We start from the raw sequence: 18459 nt of genomic DNA on the forward strand, positions 1-18459 counted from the left end.
AAGAGGAATCCCAAGTTTATAAGCCTATCCCTTAGTCGCCTTTTACGACATCCGTGGGAAAGAGATGGAGTGGTCCTATTCTTTTTTGTAATGGTGCCGGGTACCATACGGCACCCGGGAACCATACGGCACTTACTATAATAATAAGTACTATAAATACTCAATCAGGCGTTTGAACAACTAAAGAATAAGGGAGATGTTGTACTTCGGACGTATTTCGTTTCTTCTTATTTAAAGGGTCGCAAGGAAAAGCTGATCCATACTTACTTGTCTCACTATTTGTTGCTAAGTAAAGATGCAAGTATTGGATAAACTAAGATAATAATTATAATAATTCTCGAAGGCATCAAAATCGCCTGACATTCGATTATACCAACTGTAAGCTTATGTAGGTCCTGTCCAAGATTAAGCTTCTTAAAAATAAATCACTAAAAGTAGATAGATAAAATGTATCGTAAACATAAATCAAATACAGATTATTACGTCAAAGGCAGAAATTAGATTGAAGTGAATCGGAAGACGGAAGCTATGTGTGTTGTTGCCTCAATCATAGTAAATGTTTGAATAACTGTTCAGATCAGATCCTGATCAGACGGGTTCAATTCTACAATCTTTTATACTAAACAGTGACTTTATAGTAAAAAGAAATAATACAAATCCCTTTTCGAATCTAAATCCTCCTATTACAATTACTTCACAAAATTTTTAATGTCGTATCAAAATTGTGAGTGAACCCAAAAATATAACCGACAATATAAAATGTATAGTCAATACAACTGCGCAAGTGTAAACACCCACAAATATGACCGTCACCCTCGCCGAGGGTCGGGAGTCGAATCATTCCGCGAATGATACTCCGAAAGCTCAATCGGAACGATATATCGGCTGATACGCCATGCTGGACGCTAATCCAGTTATCCAGGACAAAGATGAAGCGAATACAGACGGTACACTATTTCATACGTACCTTTTAAAATGAAGTTCGGAAAAATAATGTTTGGGCGACATTTCGCAAATTCTGAGCGATGTTTAAATGTTTGATCAGGTGTAAGTTCAAAAAGGCATCATGCCGCAAATGTTACTCTAAGAGCTCAGCCGTGACGATAAATCGGGTAATACGCTATGCTGGATGATAATCTGATGATGTCAGCGAGACACTGAATCATATATAAAATGATACAGTACCTTATAGAATCTTAATTAAGCAAATCAATTAACTGGAGTATTTAGCACGGTGAACTAAAGTCAAGGTTTAACCAGACAAAAGCTTAAAATATCAATAATAAATAGGAATCCTACAAGTCCCACAGTGATACAGACAATCATACCAAAAAAAATAATAATAATTTGAACCGCTGTTTACTTCTCGTGTCGCTTCTACAATTTGAAATTCTTTGGATGCATTGCTTCCATATTTCATTTGTGTGGATCGGTATTGGCGTTTGGAACCTGCCACCCCGGCCTCTTCGCGCGAACACCGCCGGCGCAGCAAATACATTATCATGTTTGCTAATGTTATCATACAGAGGATTTTATTGAAACACTATAAATTAACACACAACGATTTGAGAACGGAGTTCGTAAAAAAATGTTATGTTGCAATGCTAACTTGGGGCATCAAACAGATTTAGATATTGATAACATTGAAGATACCTAATTTGACTCATTAGCCACGACCAATAAGTCAACAGTAAACAACATAAAAAAATTGATTCATGTTAAAGGTTTGACTGGCAGAGACTGCCTTGTCCACCTGTTGTACATATAACGTCCATAAAGTTTAAATAAATAAATAAATGACTTAGCTGTTGCACTTACTATAATTATATTGAGAAACTTATACGTATAGTTATGGGGTTGGTGATGAAAATATTTGGGATTGATATCATTGAAGCTGTATTTTATGAGTCCTGCTAAAGACCTAGTGATACTATTCCACTCCGACAAAACTAGACCAAGACGTATTTATCTAAGATGAAGTAAATTAACAGAACTTTAAAATGTCAAGTAACTAAATTCTCGTTTTCACCAAGCTGAAATTCATGCTTCGTTGTACGTACCGTAGATTGGTTAGAAGTTGCATGGTCACACCGGAATGTATCGATATTTCATATAGACAGGCAATATCGGTTTAAACAAGCCGAGTCGATATTGCACATGTGAACTTTATGGGGGCCACCCTCACATATAAATTGTGACAGAGCATTGCTTTTATGGAAAGGTAGGATGAGTTAATCGACTAAATTGATAGGTGATTCGATCATAGATTTAAATTCGGAATACGAATTTAATTACGTTCTAGAACATAATGTGGTTCGATTTGATTTGTATTCCTAATGTATAATCACACTAGTCAGAACAATTTGAATCTTATTCTGTATCCGTTAAAATGTTTACTGGTTTATTTCAGAATTTGACAAATCTTTGAAGAGCACATTTCAATTACTTTTATTGATTACCTAACTATTTAAAAAACAATGGTTCATGGATATGGGCACATTGAGGCATGCAGTTTAGGCACAAAATAAAGGAAGCGCAATCTTAAACCACATTTAGGGTACCTAAGTATGGTGTTACTAAGAGTAAAAATTAATTACTGGTAATTATTATATTGCAAGTCGCAAGTTGAATTAAAACTTACTGTAAGTTTTATTTTGCAATATCCATATTTGGGCACACGGTTTGTTGAGGGTTCATCACAATCATCTCTCGTCCACAATGGAGCCCCTTTCAATCTTCTCTGTAATAAATAAAGGGGCAATAAAAAATACGAAGCACATTCGACGGTGGCTCCCTCTATACTCATATTTCTAGATCTATAGGTACGTATGTGTATTACGTATGTTTACTGGACACCCCTTTTTGAGTGCGTCGTTTTATGTTTAGTAAGTTGAGAATGATTTGCAATGATGTGAGTATATTTCATAGTTACGCATTGAATATGTAATATTAACTATGATAAATAATAAAGATAATTTTGATAATTCCCGTATGGATGGTATTCGTTAATCAGTTCATGGCGATAAAACAAGCACTTAAAATGCAAAACATGAATTTCCAAAAACGCTAAACGTAGGCTGAAGTTATAGACGAAGATTATACATAAAGTCTTCACGTAAGAAATTCTGACAATTCGGCATTCGGCAAAGACTTTTAAAAAGGCTTTTTTCAAAAGACTTTATACGCTGATTTCCTGGATTATATTTTCACAATAAAGCTATTTAATAAAGAATAGTTATGTTTACTCTTCTAAATAAATACACAAAACTTTCACAGATTACTTAGCATAAATACTTGTTTATTTTGATCGATTGCTCGAAAATCTGCGAGTTCAAAATACCCATAACGGGACAGGGCAACATGTACTCGCATGTACACCCACCCCAGATGAAAGACAGATATTATGTAAAACCTAACGGGAGTCACTTCAATCAATACACGTTACTAGATGTAAAAGCTTTCTTCTCATGCAACCATACGAATTTATACTCTATGTCAAAAGGTTTAGAGTAAGTTCTCGTGTTAGATGATATAAAGATTTTTTCCAGACAATATTCACAACAAATGCCCCGTCAAAGGATAATCACCTCTAAGCCGAGGTGAAACAATACAGTTTGGTTGTTGTGAAAGAGTTAGTTTTTTTGTGAATATCAAAATATGAGCCCCCTTTTACAATCCCATTGTATCCGATATTGATCCTCGTAATAGTTTGAGCTTGCTGGTCCTGTGTCTTAATAAAAGGGACGGATGATGTATGTTTTGTATCTGAAGCGATTGGTCCATGTTATCCCTGTTAATATGATTAACCTAACTACTATTGAAAATGAGATTACGACTTTTTCTTGGAATCTTCATGGCTTATTTACTATACCAATTTCCTTAAAATTTAACGCATGCATACGGCATTGTTAAGAGGTCACACAGTTTCATTATCCCTGAAAAATTGTTTAGTTATGTAATTAATATATGTTTATCTTTCTGACGCGACTGGGATGCTGCAAATATAATTTAGCTACTTCTAACTTTCTTCTAAACTTCTCGCCAACTAGGCGAGAAGTTTGACCCGGAACGGAAATATAGCTTATTATGACAAGAACTCTAATAAAAATACTATTGTATTAATTGACACAAGATTAGAATTCGTATTTTTGTTGTTTTTAGAGAAATAACCATTTATATATATTATACTTAAACAGATATAAGACTTAATGTATTTTATTATTTCCTCTTTATTAAAAAATCAACAGTTTTGCATAATCTGATTAAAACTTAAACACTGATTAATTTATGTGATAAGTAAGCGTTGAAATGTATTTGTCTTATTATAATATACTAAATACTAGTTTAGCAAGTGTTAAAGCAATAAAACCAGATTAGATTAATATCGTTTAATTGCTAATTAAGTGGGTTTAGCTCTGACAAAGATGTTATAATTTTAATTATAAACTCAAAACATCTTTTGTGCAAGCAAATGTGTGAATCGGAGTGGTTTTATAATAAACTGCCTGTGAAAATCACTGTTCGCATAATAACACTTCCGTATACTTGAAATAGACATATATTTTTATCTTAGAATGGTAAAAATATAATTTCTACCAGTGTTACAGTAATCAAAGAATGATAATGATAATAGTTTAGTTTTACAACAAAAAGTCTAAATCACTATTAATCATTGCACTTCTTGCATTATTAATGTAAACAATAGAAATTGTTTACTTAAAGTACGCGTATTTATTTTTTAGCAGGGTAGACTGAGCCAAAAGTCTAGAAAATACATGTAGGCCAAGGAAGGTCAAGGTATTGACCTTCATTTAAATACGAAAATCAGATAATAACTGTTAACAAGCTGATCTAAATTTCTCAAAGAAAGCCTTTCTCTTGATTGTATTTTACAATATATGCGCTGGTATACAAAACTACAAGAAACTGGCCTTAGTAAGGAAGGAATCGTACAACTTCGACGAACGAGAAAAAAGGATCAGTAATAGAACTTTTCTTAAATGTAATTTTGTAGATAACCATCATTCACACAAAGGAAAAAAAACATTGTTATTTTTTTTACCAATGACGACGTCGTGATCAGATCCTTAATGACACAATCACATTAAGGGGTAGCATGCGCGAAAGGCACGCTACGCCGTAAGCTACGTTAGTTACGTAACATCGTAACGGACCGGTCGATGACCCTAGGGCGACCTGCGCGCGCGTCGTCGCCCTACAAGACCAACTAGCGAGAGAATAATAAAGTACAGATGTTACTGTAGGCACATTCTCAGAAGATACCTACCCCATGTGTAACTAGCATTAATGTTTGTAAACAATAGGTTTGATTTTGTGTGTTGACCTTTTCAACTCAAACACTAACTAACTAACTTACTAGGATTTTTTCTGTAAATTCTCACGGGTGCCAAGACACAGGCAATTTCCTAAAATAATTTCTTTCTTCCGAGTTACTTTTCTCCCGTGCTTCCCAAACTTTCGACTTTTAAGGCCACATGCCGAAGGAAGGTTGCCGATGCCGCGGCCAAGCTTGCACTTAACTGATTTAAGGCACTTGGCCTTTAATCAAGCCAATTTTTAAACCCAAAACTTCGAGTTGTTCATTTGGTTCAGCTATTCTTGACATGACTCTTCTAAGGAAACTTGATCTCTGAAGGTAGCACTAGGCGTTTCATTCTCGTTAACAGATCTTCCCTGCGCCTGCGCCATGGGATGCCAAACAACGTGACGTTTATGGCTTTTATTATAGCCATTGTTAGGACTCGTCGGTACAAATAATTGGCCTTTAATTTATTCCGGCGCTAGTTGTTAAGCTCGTGAAATATTATGTCGTAACGCTATCTACGATAAAGTTCAGATAGTTTACAACTTTACACGTCTTGATGATATTTGTGGTTTATTGAGTGACTGTTTTTTATTGTTAAAGCCCGAGGACGCGCTTTAGCTACATTTTAAAGGGATTCGTATTTATGAAGCACGATATTAATATTAATCAGACATGCGTCTGCGCATGGGACGTAAGCTTCATCATTTTGTAAGTTTGTGGCTTGGTTTGGTAGCAATGATGATTTTTTGGATTGTTTTAAAAAACATTCTTTATCATTGTTCAAAAATGGTAATGAAAAATACCAAAAAAATTCTAGGCACTTCCCCGCGTATACGTTTCATGCAAAAGTTCACCGACAATCTTTTATCCCGTCTTTAAGCCCCTTATCCCCTTTTTTCGCAATAAAAAGTAGCCTATATTCTTCCTCGGGATCAACTCTATCTATGAACTAAATTCATCAATACGGTTTAGTGATTTAGGCATGAAACCGTAACAGATAGATAGAGTTCCTTTCGCGTTCTCAATCCCTATTTATTAGCAAAATAGCTATTAGCAAAAAATATTTAATACCAGCATTGTTTTGTAGTAAGAGAGTATATTAAAATGGTTATCAATTTAAAACAGGAAGAGAAAAGTGTATAATTATCTGTTGACATCTTTAATTTATAACATAACTGATGCACAATGGCATCAAATTGAGAAAGCGTGACACTATCTACTTCTTTTATATGTGAAGTACAAAAAGTAGGTAAAACGAATTACAGCTACTTCGACTTTCAGCGGGGGATTATTTGATTACTTTATTTACAAACTTTTAGAGTTTTTGCCCCTTAGATGGACTATTAGGCGGCACAATGTACCTTTTGTGGTAAACAGTTAGTTTGTCTTACTAGGTTCGTGACTTCGCTTGCGGTGTCGTTTCTTCAGTGACAGTTTTTATTGTTATTATTAAACATAATATTTATGTCCTACTTTCTAATATTATAAATATGAAATTTGTGCTTACGATTTTTGAGTTTACTTGTTATATTAAGTGTAATTCCATTTATTGGTGAAACGCGTTCATCTGAAGTAGCATGAATTTTACTTATTTTAAAGTCCCTTGTAATTTTCTCTTATACTAGCGTTTCTCGCAGCTTTAATTTAGACACAGAAACAGCTCGAATTTAATGCCACCTACAAAATGATACGGGTTTTTCGCTAATTCCTAGGCAACTATAGTTTTACCGGAATGAAGGGTAGGTACCTTTTGAACTTCTGTAGACTCTTGATTATGTATACGCGAATTTTCAATAAAAAACTAATAGACCAAATGTGTTTGCCTAATCTAACTGGTTGCTTGTCACTTGTACAACTGACAGTTTGATTTCGTTCTCTACAATTCATTAAAATAATCGTCACGGGTGTTCCTCTTCAACTGACCCTATATCTATTATCAGCTTATATATAAAAGACATAAAATTAAAGCTCAACATTTGAGAAGATTTGTATGGTCGTAAGTTAACGGTTGGCCAATCTGATCCGTCCTCGACTCCGCAACTCCGAACGCGGAAATCAATCCTCGATCGTACCCCGGGCGTCACGCTTGTGCTGGAGCATATCACGTTTGTCGAGTAACAAGGGCGAGTTGACTCGCACATTCCAAAATTCATTATTAGAATCATGCTAAAAACTGTTGTTATCTACCGTACTATTTTATGAGAACGTTTTTTTTTTAAATTCTTAAATGCGGTTTTAAATTAAGAACGTTGTAAACTATTGTTTAAGTTTTGAACACACACTTCTAAATTATTATTTTTAATAAAAACTTATTTAGGAAAATTGTGTTATATTGATTTCATTGTTGGATCTGACAAGATTCTCACACAGTTGACGTAGGTAGATGACTTCTGTCTTTCTACCAAATGGTCGCTTTTTCTTTATTGGTCTAAAAGAAAAGTTTTTACGATATCAAGTGATCTTTATTAAGTAAGCAACAATTTATTTGATAGACAATTTACTTACAAATGAGAAAGAGAGAGAGAGGGATAAGTACTCGTATGTAATCACCAGTAAAGCTAAATTTGAACCTATAAAATAAGTGAACCTTTTAAGGCTCACTAATTTACGGCCTTTGCTTTGATGACCGATTCTGAATGAAAACAGATATTCAATAATACATTTATCAAGAAAAAAAAGTTTTGTTACTTTCTTAAAAAAACTAACGTTTTTCGTCAGAATATTTAACGCTTATATGAAACATTACTTTTTCCAATGAAACGCTCATTATTCATCATACTTAATGTAAATAGATAAGGTAAAATACGTGACTGGAAATTTTGGCGTGTGGTGTCCGGCCTAGCCGTGTGGTTTACAACGCTAGAATAGAACAATTCCGTATATTTCCCATAGATGTCATAAAAGGTGACTAAGGGATAGGCTTAATAAACTTGTAATTCCTATTGTAGGCGAACGGCTAGCACTATCACTATTTGAATTTTAATTCCATCATAAAGCCATACAGCTCACCATAGCCTTTCAGTATTTTTAGACTGTCGGCTCTGTCTACCCCGCATGGTATATAGACTATATGTATGTATTTGTGCAAATTCGGTGCCACTGTACTTTATCAGTTTCAATATTTTTTTATCTACTCTTCTTTATGTCAGTAATTGAAAGACGTGAATAAAAAATGAACTAGGTATGATCATTGCTAGATTAACTCACAATAACAGAATTACTTTTACCTTACTTGGAAGCTACAAACAACACATCTATATCCGGATCAATTAAGTCCACGTTATCTTACAAATCTTGTTTATTCAATCATCTATGAAGATGATACCCACTAAAATCAACGGCACACAAAAAGAGCTGTTTTTCTTAGTATTATCGTGAGTAAAATCGCAATCTCAGGCATAGCTTCTTAACGGTAATACATAATTGATGTACAGTCTGAAAAAATGTAATGGCTACAATACCTCAGTTACAAAATTTGATTAGCGGAGTAGTCACGTTGGAATTCGTCTAAACGTGGATTGACAAAATTTGAGGTCGCGTGGATGCGGTAAATATGAAAGTTTAAATAATGTTTTTAGAAGATAAATGAACTTATTGTTTTAAATAAAATGCTTCATGAATTATTTTTAAGGTTAAAAATTTACCCAAACATCCATCTTTAGTTAAAATACCAAGGAGAGGGACTTACAGTCTAAATTATACGGTTATCTTAAACATTACATAACATTTCAATAATTAAAGGAACAATATATTTATGTTTTTATGTTAATGTTATTTTTTTAGGCTTTGTTTATTATTCTTTAGGTGTTCGAAATTATCAATAACGAATTTTAAGAAATTATCACTATAATTTCTGTAGCCAGTTATATCAGTCGCGCGCGCGCAGCCTCCAGTGCCGTGCGTTTTATCGGATGCGAAATTACGTGTCGTAAAAATGTCGTGTACCGTGAAATGTGTTAGCTGTAACATTGTTATTGATGAGCTATTAGCTTATCTCAGAGCGAAGTTGTCCAGTGCCGATGAAGAGACTCTGGTCAGAATTTGTACAGCAACGTTCTCCAGAGAGGATATTCAAAAGTCCCACCGTTTGCTGTTTGAATCTGTGCCATCAGATGTGCGTAAAATTATTCGGAAAGGAAAAGGAAAAGAAGATCGACTGGTTTATGATATGTTGCACTTTTTAAAAGTGACTGAACCAGATGCCTTGCCGATCTTTGTAGCCCGGAACCTGGAGAAGTTACCGCCAATAACCCTTGACCACTTGGATGTCTCTAAGCTTTTAAAAGACATAGCAGTTTTACAAGCGGATATTAAGCAAATACAGTCTTCGTATGTGACCGTTGAGCAGCTTGAATGCGTGAAAAAAGATTGTATTAGCTACAAAACTGTATCGCCACCTTTCTCAGCTGCTAAAGTAAACATGAAGAGAGGTGCATATCGTGACAGTGGACCGGAAGGTTTGTCTCTTTTTGATGAATCGTGTGTTATCAATGACGATAATAATCGCAGCTGCTCAAATGATTATAGATTGCATTATAGAAGCATCAATAAAGAACAATCAGAGGGTAGGAACCGCGTACCGCTCGATACAAAATTAGCATCGGCTTCAAAACCGTTATCTGAGCGCGCTCCGACCGATGAAGCGAACGATGATTCACACTCGCAGCGTAGTGTTATCGACCTACCTCAGCTGACAACCGATCAGCTGACTGGCGGCGGCGGCGTGTTGTCAACTACTAATGAGACATACGCTCAGGCATCAATGAAGTCGAACAATGAGTGGTCTGTTGTCCGGAAAAAGAAAACTAGATCGAAAAACCGTGTTGAAGGCAAGTCCGGCACAGTCGTAGTTGAAACTGGCGAAATGTTTAGGGCGGCGGTACGAAAGGTTCCCGTCTTTATAACGAACGTTCATCAGGATACTTGTCAATCTGATATAGAAAAGTACATTCTTAAGATGACAGGGGAAACTGTTCAACTGGAAAAGATTGAAATTAGGCGACAATGTGACTACAAAGCATATAAATTTTTCGTGCCTTGTAACAAACTAACGTTATTCCTTGATGAGAAGATATGGCCCGAAGGAATAATTTTTCGTCGTTTCATAAATTTTAAACTGAAGCGTAATGTAACTTCTGATGAAAAAGGCGGCCCATCAAAATAATTAATATGGATACATACAAGTTTGTTACATTCAACTGTAAGAATGTGAAACGTTCGTTAGATAGTATTCGTGATCTTTGTAAGACACAACAAATTGTAGCTTTACAAGAAACGTGGTTATTCACTGAGGAATTGTTATTTTTGAATACAATAAATAGCGACTTTAGCTACACTGGAGTATCTGCAATGGACACGTCGTCAGGCCCGCTCCGGGGTCGACCCTACGGCGGTGTGGCTCTCCTGTGGGATCGCAAAGTGTTCGATAATGTAGTCGTTGTGCAGTGTAATAATCCGCGTATTTGTGCTATAAAAGTAGTAATAAAGGAAAGGTCATTTCTTGTGTTCAGTGTCTATATGCCTACGGACGAGTTGGTAAACTTAGCTGACTTCACGGATATTTTAAGTTCGGTAAGTGCTATAATAGACAGCTGTAGCGTAGACTGTGCTTACATATTAGGTGATTATAATGCCCATCCACATGAACAGTTTTATCATGAATTAATAAACTTTTCTACAGACCAGGAATGGTCTTGTGTGGACTTTGACATTCTTGGTATATCTTCTGATACATACACCTATGTCAGTGACATAAACGGTGCTAGGAGGTGGCTTGACCACTGTATGGTGACGAAAGCAGCTTTAAAGTCTGTTCAAAATGTTTTTGTTATTTGTGACGTTTTTTGGTCGGATCACTACCCGCTCGTAATAGAATGCAATCTAGATGTCGTTTTACCTTTTAGATGTTCTAATATTTTATTACATAATAATGTTGTCTGGGGTGAACGCACACATGCACAAATTGACTTGTATCAGAATGAATGTCATAATAGGTTGAAGCTAATTGACCTTCCTTCCGAGCTGCTTGAATGTAGTGACAGAATGTGTCAGAATTCTAGTCATAAAATTGTAATTGATAGGTTTTATAATAATATTGTGCAGGCCCTTAAAGACTCGGCTTCATTGTCCTGGAAGGAAAAAAAACCTGCCAAAAAGTTTGTTGTGGGCTGGAATAGGCATGTGGCTGAGGCTCACGGGCTGGCTCGGTTAAAATTCCAAACGTGGGTTTTGCTGGGAAAACCTAAGTACGGTATTGCATACAAAGAATTGTGTGAATCTCGCAAAGTATTTAAGTCTCGTTTAAAGTGGTGCCAGGACCATGAGACTCAGATAAAAATGGACATCCTGGCCTCCTACCATTCCAAGAAGGACTTCCGTTCATTTTGGAAAAATACGAATCGCTTGCAATGTAAACCGAATCAGCCCGTGAGCGTTGGCGGTGTTAGTGATCCCGCGAGTATTGCTGATCTTTTTGTTGATCATTTTACTATTAAGTCGCCTCTCGGCCCTTCACAGTCGATACTGAATGTTGCGCCCGACGTGAAAAGGGAACTGTCTTTTTCAGTTAAGGATATAGCTCTGTTGGTGAAATCGATGTCCCGGGGTAAATCACCTGGCCGCGACGGGCTCAGCATTGAGCATCTCAAATTTGCGGGTCCGCATTTGCCGCGAGTTCTATTTTTACTATTTAATTTTTGCTTGGGTCATGGGTACATGCCTCAGGAAATGATTCGTACAATAGTATTACCTATAGTGAAAAATAAGACAGGCGATCTCGGGGATAAATGTAATTACAGGCCTATTTCGTTGGCCACGGTTATATCAAAGGTATTTGATGGCGTGCTTAATATCCGGTTAAACAAATGTGTAAAACTGCACGATAATCAGTTTGGGTTTAAACCTAATTTATCAACTGAGAGTGCAGTACTGTGCCTTAAGCACGTCATCACCTACTATGCAGAGCGCAAAACGCCAGTTTTCGATTGCTTCCTCGACCTGTCGACCGCTTTTGACCTGGTTTCTTACGACATCCTATGGAAGAAACTTGAAAGGACCAACTTGCCAGTTGAATTTATCAATATCTTGAAATTTTGGTATTCAAACCAGGTCAACAATGTGCGATGGGACGGGGTCCTGTCTAGATCATATGGGTTGGAGTGTGGTGTGAGGCAGGGGGATTGACCTCAGCTACGCTCTTCAATCTATATATCAACGACCTGATAGAGATGCTCAGCGGCGCTAGTGTTGGTTGTCACATAGACGGAGTGTGCGTCAATAACATCAGTTACGCGGACGACATGGCGCTGCTGAGTGCGTCTGTCTGCGGGCTGCGAACGCTGGTTGCCACATGCGAAGCGTACACCCTCTCACATGGTTTGATATATAATGTCAAAAAAAGTCAAGTCATGGTCTTTGGGGACAGGAGGAAACAATATGCAAGCTCTCCACCCGTTTTTATTAATAATACTGCACTCCAGAGTGTAAATAAATTTAAATATTTGGGTCATATGTTGACTCCTGACATCAAGGACGATGAAGACATTGAGAGGGAGCGGAGGGCATTGTCAGTGAGAGCGAACATGGTTGCTCGCAGATTTGCACGTTGTTCTGGGGAGGTTAAAATTACCCTATTTAAAGCTTTTTGCTCTTCATTTTACACGTGTAGTCTGTGGGCAAAATATACTCAAAAAGCTTACAATGCCTTTCGTGTACAGTACAATAACGCTTTTAGGATGCTGCTGGGGCTACCTCGCTTCTGCAGCGCTTCAGGGATGTTTGCAGATGCCCGCGTAAATTGTTTTTACACTGTGATGCGCAAGCGGTGTGCGTCCCTGGTGCGCAGGGTGCGGGAGAGCGACAACAGCATCCTGCGCATGATTGCAGCCAGGCTGGACTGCGTCTACGTAAACCACTGCTGTACTGTATCTGGGGGGACAGTGCAGGAGTGGTCTGCGCAGTAATTAATTAATTGTAGAATTTTAATTTTATTTTTATTTTTATTTTTATTTATGCCTACTAACATAGTTATAAGTATACTAACATAATGAGTCTGGTTACTTGAATAAATAATTTTTCATTCATTCATTCATTCATAATATCTTTAAATTAATGAAATTCCCATTATAACGCACAAGAACTTCACAAAATAAATATATAATTTAAATAAAGGTGGTCTATTCGCATTTCGCAATCTCTTCCACAACTTTCAAAACAATGTTTTGATGATTTCTCTTCCGAGGTCTCGAGAGACCGTTTGACCTCTTATAAAAAAAGCCTCTTATAAAATATACCTACTCGTACAAAAACGGTCTAGCAATTTAACCGTGAATGTGTAACATATAGTCAGAAAGACTTTCGCATTTATAATATTAGCATTAGTATCGAACTATGTATACTGCATTGAGCGCACATTAGTCTTGCCCTCTCCAAAATTGAGTACGCACAGTTTCCTAGATGCGTGGCGCTAGTTTCGTCGCGGAGCAAGTGGAACGGTACCGGGGCCGACGACCTCAGATCGCCGATAACTCATCGCGGTGTTTATTCACTATTATGGAATCGGTTGAACACCATTGTGATTTGTGGTGAACATTTGTTTGAGAATGCTGACTTGTTTTACATGAGATGGGAGAGATTTAGTTGATTTTTTCGAAGATTAGCTTCCACACTGGTTTGGGAGGAAATTGTTACCGTGAAACACGAACGAGATTGTGATCTATGTGAAATGTATTATCTAATAGAGTAGCTATATAGCTGATGAGAGGGATGAGAGTAGCTATATGCGAACCGCATACTAATTTCAGTTTGGTCATTTTAATTACCGGTCAACGGAAAAAAGGAACTTAAAGTAGACCCCAGGGCCCGAAGCATAGGGGCGGATGGTATAACCGGCAACAAGCTGAGATGAAAGGCCAGCTCCTTCTCCCTTTTACTCGTAAATGTCTAATTGTTTCTCTGAATTTCCCAAAAACAAGCCAATTTGCCATTGCAATTGCAGCAATTGGGCGTCATTTGCCTCCATTAGACCCACTAGTAAGCAAAAGGTTAGTAAATTAGGACAATACGAAAAGGGAAACCCCTATGTTCAGCACTGCAGTCGAATTGTTATGAAAGAAGGCCTACGAGACTAGGTACCCAAAATCTTCGCGTCATGTTATTGCTCTTAGTCTGTATGAGTTTGTAGTGGGGAAGGTCATATTTATATAGTTAGTTGACTCCGATCGCCAATATAATTGACAATGCAGATTGATTCATTTCATAGTTTATTTTTTGGTTCCAAAAGAACCATTATGTTAAAGGAAATGATTAAAAAATGTTAGAAGATGATTAATTTTCTCAATCTAATCACATTATCAGTAACACATTCTATAAAGTATCTATTAAAATAATAATACAATTACTTACTTCTATTTGTTTGCGCAGTTTTACGGTCTGTCTGTACAGGCAAGATCTACAAAGCAGTAAATGGCCACTGCCTACCTTTAAACCTAACGGTGTAATTGGCTTATAAACGCAGAGGTCACGAGTTCGAATTCCGACTTGAACAATAAAGCGCTATGGTTTGACCACAAACTATTAGGTTATTACTAAATATAAAAACGAGAAACAGTTATCAAAAAGACAAAGTTGAACTAGTAGAGTACCGTTGAGATATTAAACGTTAACAATCAGAAACTGGTTTAGAATTTGATCAAATAAGTGTTTAATAACTTAGAAATTCCTTCGTGGTTTGTACTCATTGTGGCCATTTGATTGAGGCCTTCAGAATAAGATGTAGGCATTGAAACTATTATTTTTACTACAGCATCTGATAATTAAAATTTTAAGTTGAAAATCTTGAGAAGCCTTAAAATATGTTTAAAGAAATCCGTTCTCTTTTAAAAAATCATTTTGAGTAAAAAGACCAAAAATTTTGAATATTATTATTATTCATAAGAATATACCTAGGTACTTATTATTTTTAAGTTAGTTTCCTAGGATCGGATGCTGGGAACAAAAAAGAGTATTTCAACTAACATATAAAATGGTTACACTTGGCAAGAGAAAGCTGTAACTATTCCGATTTGTAACCCATAAACATTCATTTAGTTTTAATTGCCGTAGCTTCCTAATGAATATTGAACACTTTAAGCATGAAAACCTTTAACATAAACCCATAGATACAATATACTGTTTTCGGCTTGAAAGTCCGAACATCTTTATTATAAAGTATGAATGAATGGTGTTTGAAGAAGAAAGGATAATTTGTTAAACCATTGAAGTTAGCAATCCTTTCGAAGTTGTTACTAAAATGTATGTATGTATAGTGACGTTTGCTTTCCAATACTTCAGAATAGGATAACTTTATATATATATTTAAAAAGCTACTAAGAGAAAGGGCACGATTATCTAGTGCAGCTTTTACAGACAGACAAAACCTTCAAGAGTAAAAAGGGTTACTTTGGTTTCTAAAAATTCTCACGTGTACGAAAGCTATTAAAAATATATAGATATTTTTAAACTAACATGTAAGTAGGCAGAATGGAATACTTATTGTTTCTTTAAATTTCAACTAACAAGCAGCCCTAGGTGTGATAAATATTGGCTGCAAATAAACGGGTTGCATATAACGCGTATATCGGTGATATTGAAATGTTGGAACTGGTTCCAGCCCGAGGGAACGCTGTGACCCGGGGGATCCAGGAACGGAACAAAATCGCGAGTTAGGATCTGTTACCGAGGCGCTGAGCTCGCAAACAATAAAGACGCCGTTTCCTGAAACTTCTACAATAGGTTATAATAAAAAACAATTTGTAAACCGAAAACGCTGTAGACTGTACAAAATGGAAAGAAAAATGTCAGAAAAAAGATACCAGACCCCAAAGTATATTGACAAGACGAGTTTAGTTATCAATTAGAAATTTTACGAAACTTTTTATCATAGTCCTGTTGTTAGTCCCTCTTACATTCTCTTGCTTCTGTACTCCAAGGCCCATCTGTAACCATGATACAGGAGCATGTAGGCAAGGTAAATTACTTGAAGCAATTTTTATGATGCGGTGATCCGAACTCAGTTTGAATCACGGCTATACATCCAGTTACTTTGATGTGCATTTTTGTCACGACTTGTCATACCAGCATCGGTTAACAATTGAACTAATGTTACATACGCAGCATGGATAAGGCAGTAATGGGTGCCAACATTTTTTTAGACACCTTAGCCACTCCACTACTTTATTTAATAATGTATATGAAATGTTGAGAACCTAGGTTCCTTACGTTCGGTCCACGCAGCCTTGACTTTTTTGTTCGTCTGAGTTAAAAGTGGCGTTTACTATATTGTCTTCTCTTTGTTATTTAAATATTCTCGGTTTGAGGTCTGCCTAGAAAATGTACCTTTCAAATAAATTGAAAGCAGCACTTAAATTACTTTAAGAAAAGTAAACGTTTACCAGCGTGGCAAAGAAGGAATGTATGCATTCGCTTCTTAATTATTCTAAATAAATGTAGTTGAAAATGAAAAAGCAATAAAATTTCGATAGGGATCTCCATTTAACCCATATAGCGCCTCTGTACTCAAACAAGTACAGATAGTTTAATAGTCATAAGTTATACATTAATCACCTTTACGACTCTTTTGCGGGTAGTATCTATTTAAATATCTATGACCTAAAGAATTTTTAATAAATTTTGAGGGTGGATTGAAAATTGAATCAGTGACAGCATCGTAAATAGGACGGTTAGAACGCGCCTACATGTAAGTTTACATTATAATTATTATTTATTATCTACCGCTATTGTAATTATGTTTTGTGTTATTTATTTTATAAACTAATTATTACTTAGTATTATAAAGTACAAAATATTTAGAAATTTTAAGTATTTTAGAAAATATTTGGTTTCAAATGTTGCTGTACTCGGTTGAGTACAGTGGCAACTTGCATGAGTAAAATACCCTTTTATTTTTGCAGTTTACTGAAAATGACATCAAGACGTTTTGTTGCAAGTAACGACTTCCGGGGCCTGCAAGAAGCTGTTCAAACTATTTTTGAGAAAAGTGATGATGATGCAGAATATGCATTGCCATCATACCACCACCACCAAGTGTCTTGACGGATGAAGAAGAAGGTGCAGATGAATATATGGTTTCTACGTCTTTGCCACAAGATGTTCCTGGAAATGTTGAGGTATTTGTACAAAATACTCCAATCAGTGATGACGATAGTAGCGACGAGGAACCATTGGCGGCGAAACGTCAGCAGAGAGGAGTTCCAACTTGGCGTAAGTGTGATACGATATCTTCTTATACACCTGAAGGAGTTACTGAGATAGACCAAAGAAAGCAGTTTGTGAAAGAGGCTTTGAAAGATTTGAATCCTGTCCAAATTTTTGAGAAGATATTTGATGAAGAGGTTTATAAGCTCGTTATTTCAAGTACAAATCTGTATAATGATATAATGCAACGGGTACAGTTCGCGAAAATAGAATGAAGAAATGTCCGCTAAAGTCTGTAAAAGAAATGAAGGAGGAAGACCGAGCTGCTTTTGACTACGGATTCGACAAATTATTGCTAGTGAAATGGAAGGACAATAGTGTATGTAAAATGCTGACAAATCACGATACTATACAATTCAAAATTATAACAAAGGAATGGGCGGGGTTGACGAGCTTGACCAGTCTATATCGCTCTACTGGATTGATATTCACGGGAAGAAATGGTGGTGGGTTCTTTTTACTTATATGATGGATATGGCCATAGCAAATTCCTGGCGTTTGTATGTGTTATCTTACGAGAATCCAATGGACCAACTCCTGTTTCGACGCAGTATTGTGAGATATTATCTGCGTCAACCAAAACAAATGTTGACTCGCCCCTCATCGTCAACAGTGGATGGACTAGCGCATGGTGGTTTCGAACATTTCCCTCAAAAACTGGAAAAACAGTTACGATGAGCAGTTTGTCATGCCACAGTTCGTCGGCAATGTAAAACTTGTTTGAAGACTTTTTGTATAGAAAAACAATGTTTTGAAAAATATCACCTGTAAGTGGCCAGTGTACTCAATTGAGTACACCCCCCCACATTCCGACATGGTTATTTTTCCCCCCTATTTTTTTCATTTTGAGTTTATTTGTGTTTATTTGATTCCGAAAATAT

The 18459-nt window shown here is 36.3% G+C and overlaps 2 protein-coding genes across 2 annotated transcripts; both read left to right on the forward strand.

Moving 5' to 3' along the window:
- The first annotated feature begins 9260 nt into the window (after nt 1-9260).
- On the forward strand, nt 9261-10490 carry LOC106134628 (uncharacterized). The gene has a single exon (XM_013334722.2). The coding sequence runs from the start codon at nt 9261-9263 to the stop codon at nt 10488-10490; it is 1230 nt and encodes a 409-aa protein (XP_013190176.2).
- Nucleotides 10491-17445: 6955 nt separating this feature from the next.
- Nucleotides 17446-17793, forward strand: LOC106133559 (uncharacterized). The gene has a single exon (XM_013333332.2). The coding sequence runs from the start codon at nt 17446-17448 to the stop codon at nt 17791-17793; it is 348 nt and encodes a 115-aa protein (XP_013188786.2).
- The last annotated feature ends 666 nt before the right edge of the window (nt 17794-18459 follow it).

The sequence above is a fragment of the Amyelois transitella genome, chromosome 9 (assembly GCF_032362555.1).
Source record: "Amyelois transitella isolate CPQ chromosome 9, ilAmyTran1.1, whole genome shotgun sequence".
NCBI lineage: Eukaryota > Metazoa > Arthropoda > Insecta > Lepidoptera > Pyralidae > Amyelois > Amyelois transitella.

Bases quoted from the DNA above. Each gene is read 5' to 3' on its own strand.
- LOC106134628 (XM_013334722.2), top strand. From the start codon at position 9,261: ATGTCGTGTACCGTGAAATGTGTTAGCTGTAACATTGTTATTGATGAG.
- LOC106133559 (XM_013333332.2), top strand. From the start codon at position 17,446: ATGGTTTCTACGTCTTTGCCACAAGATGTTCCTGGAAATGTTGAGGTA.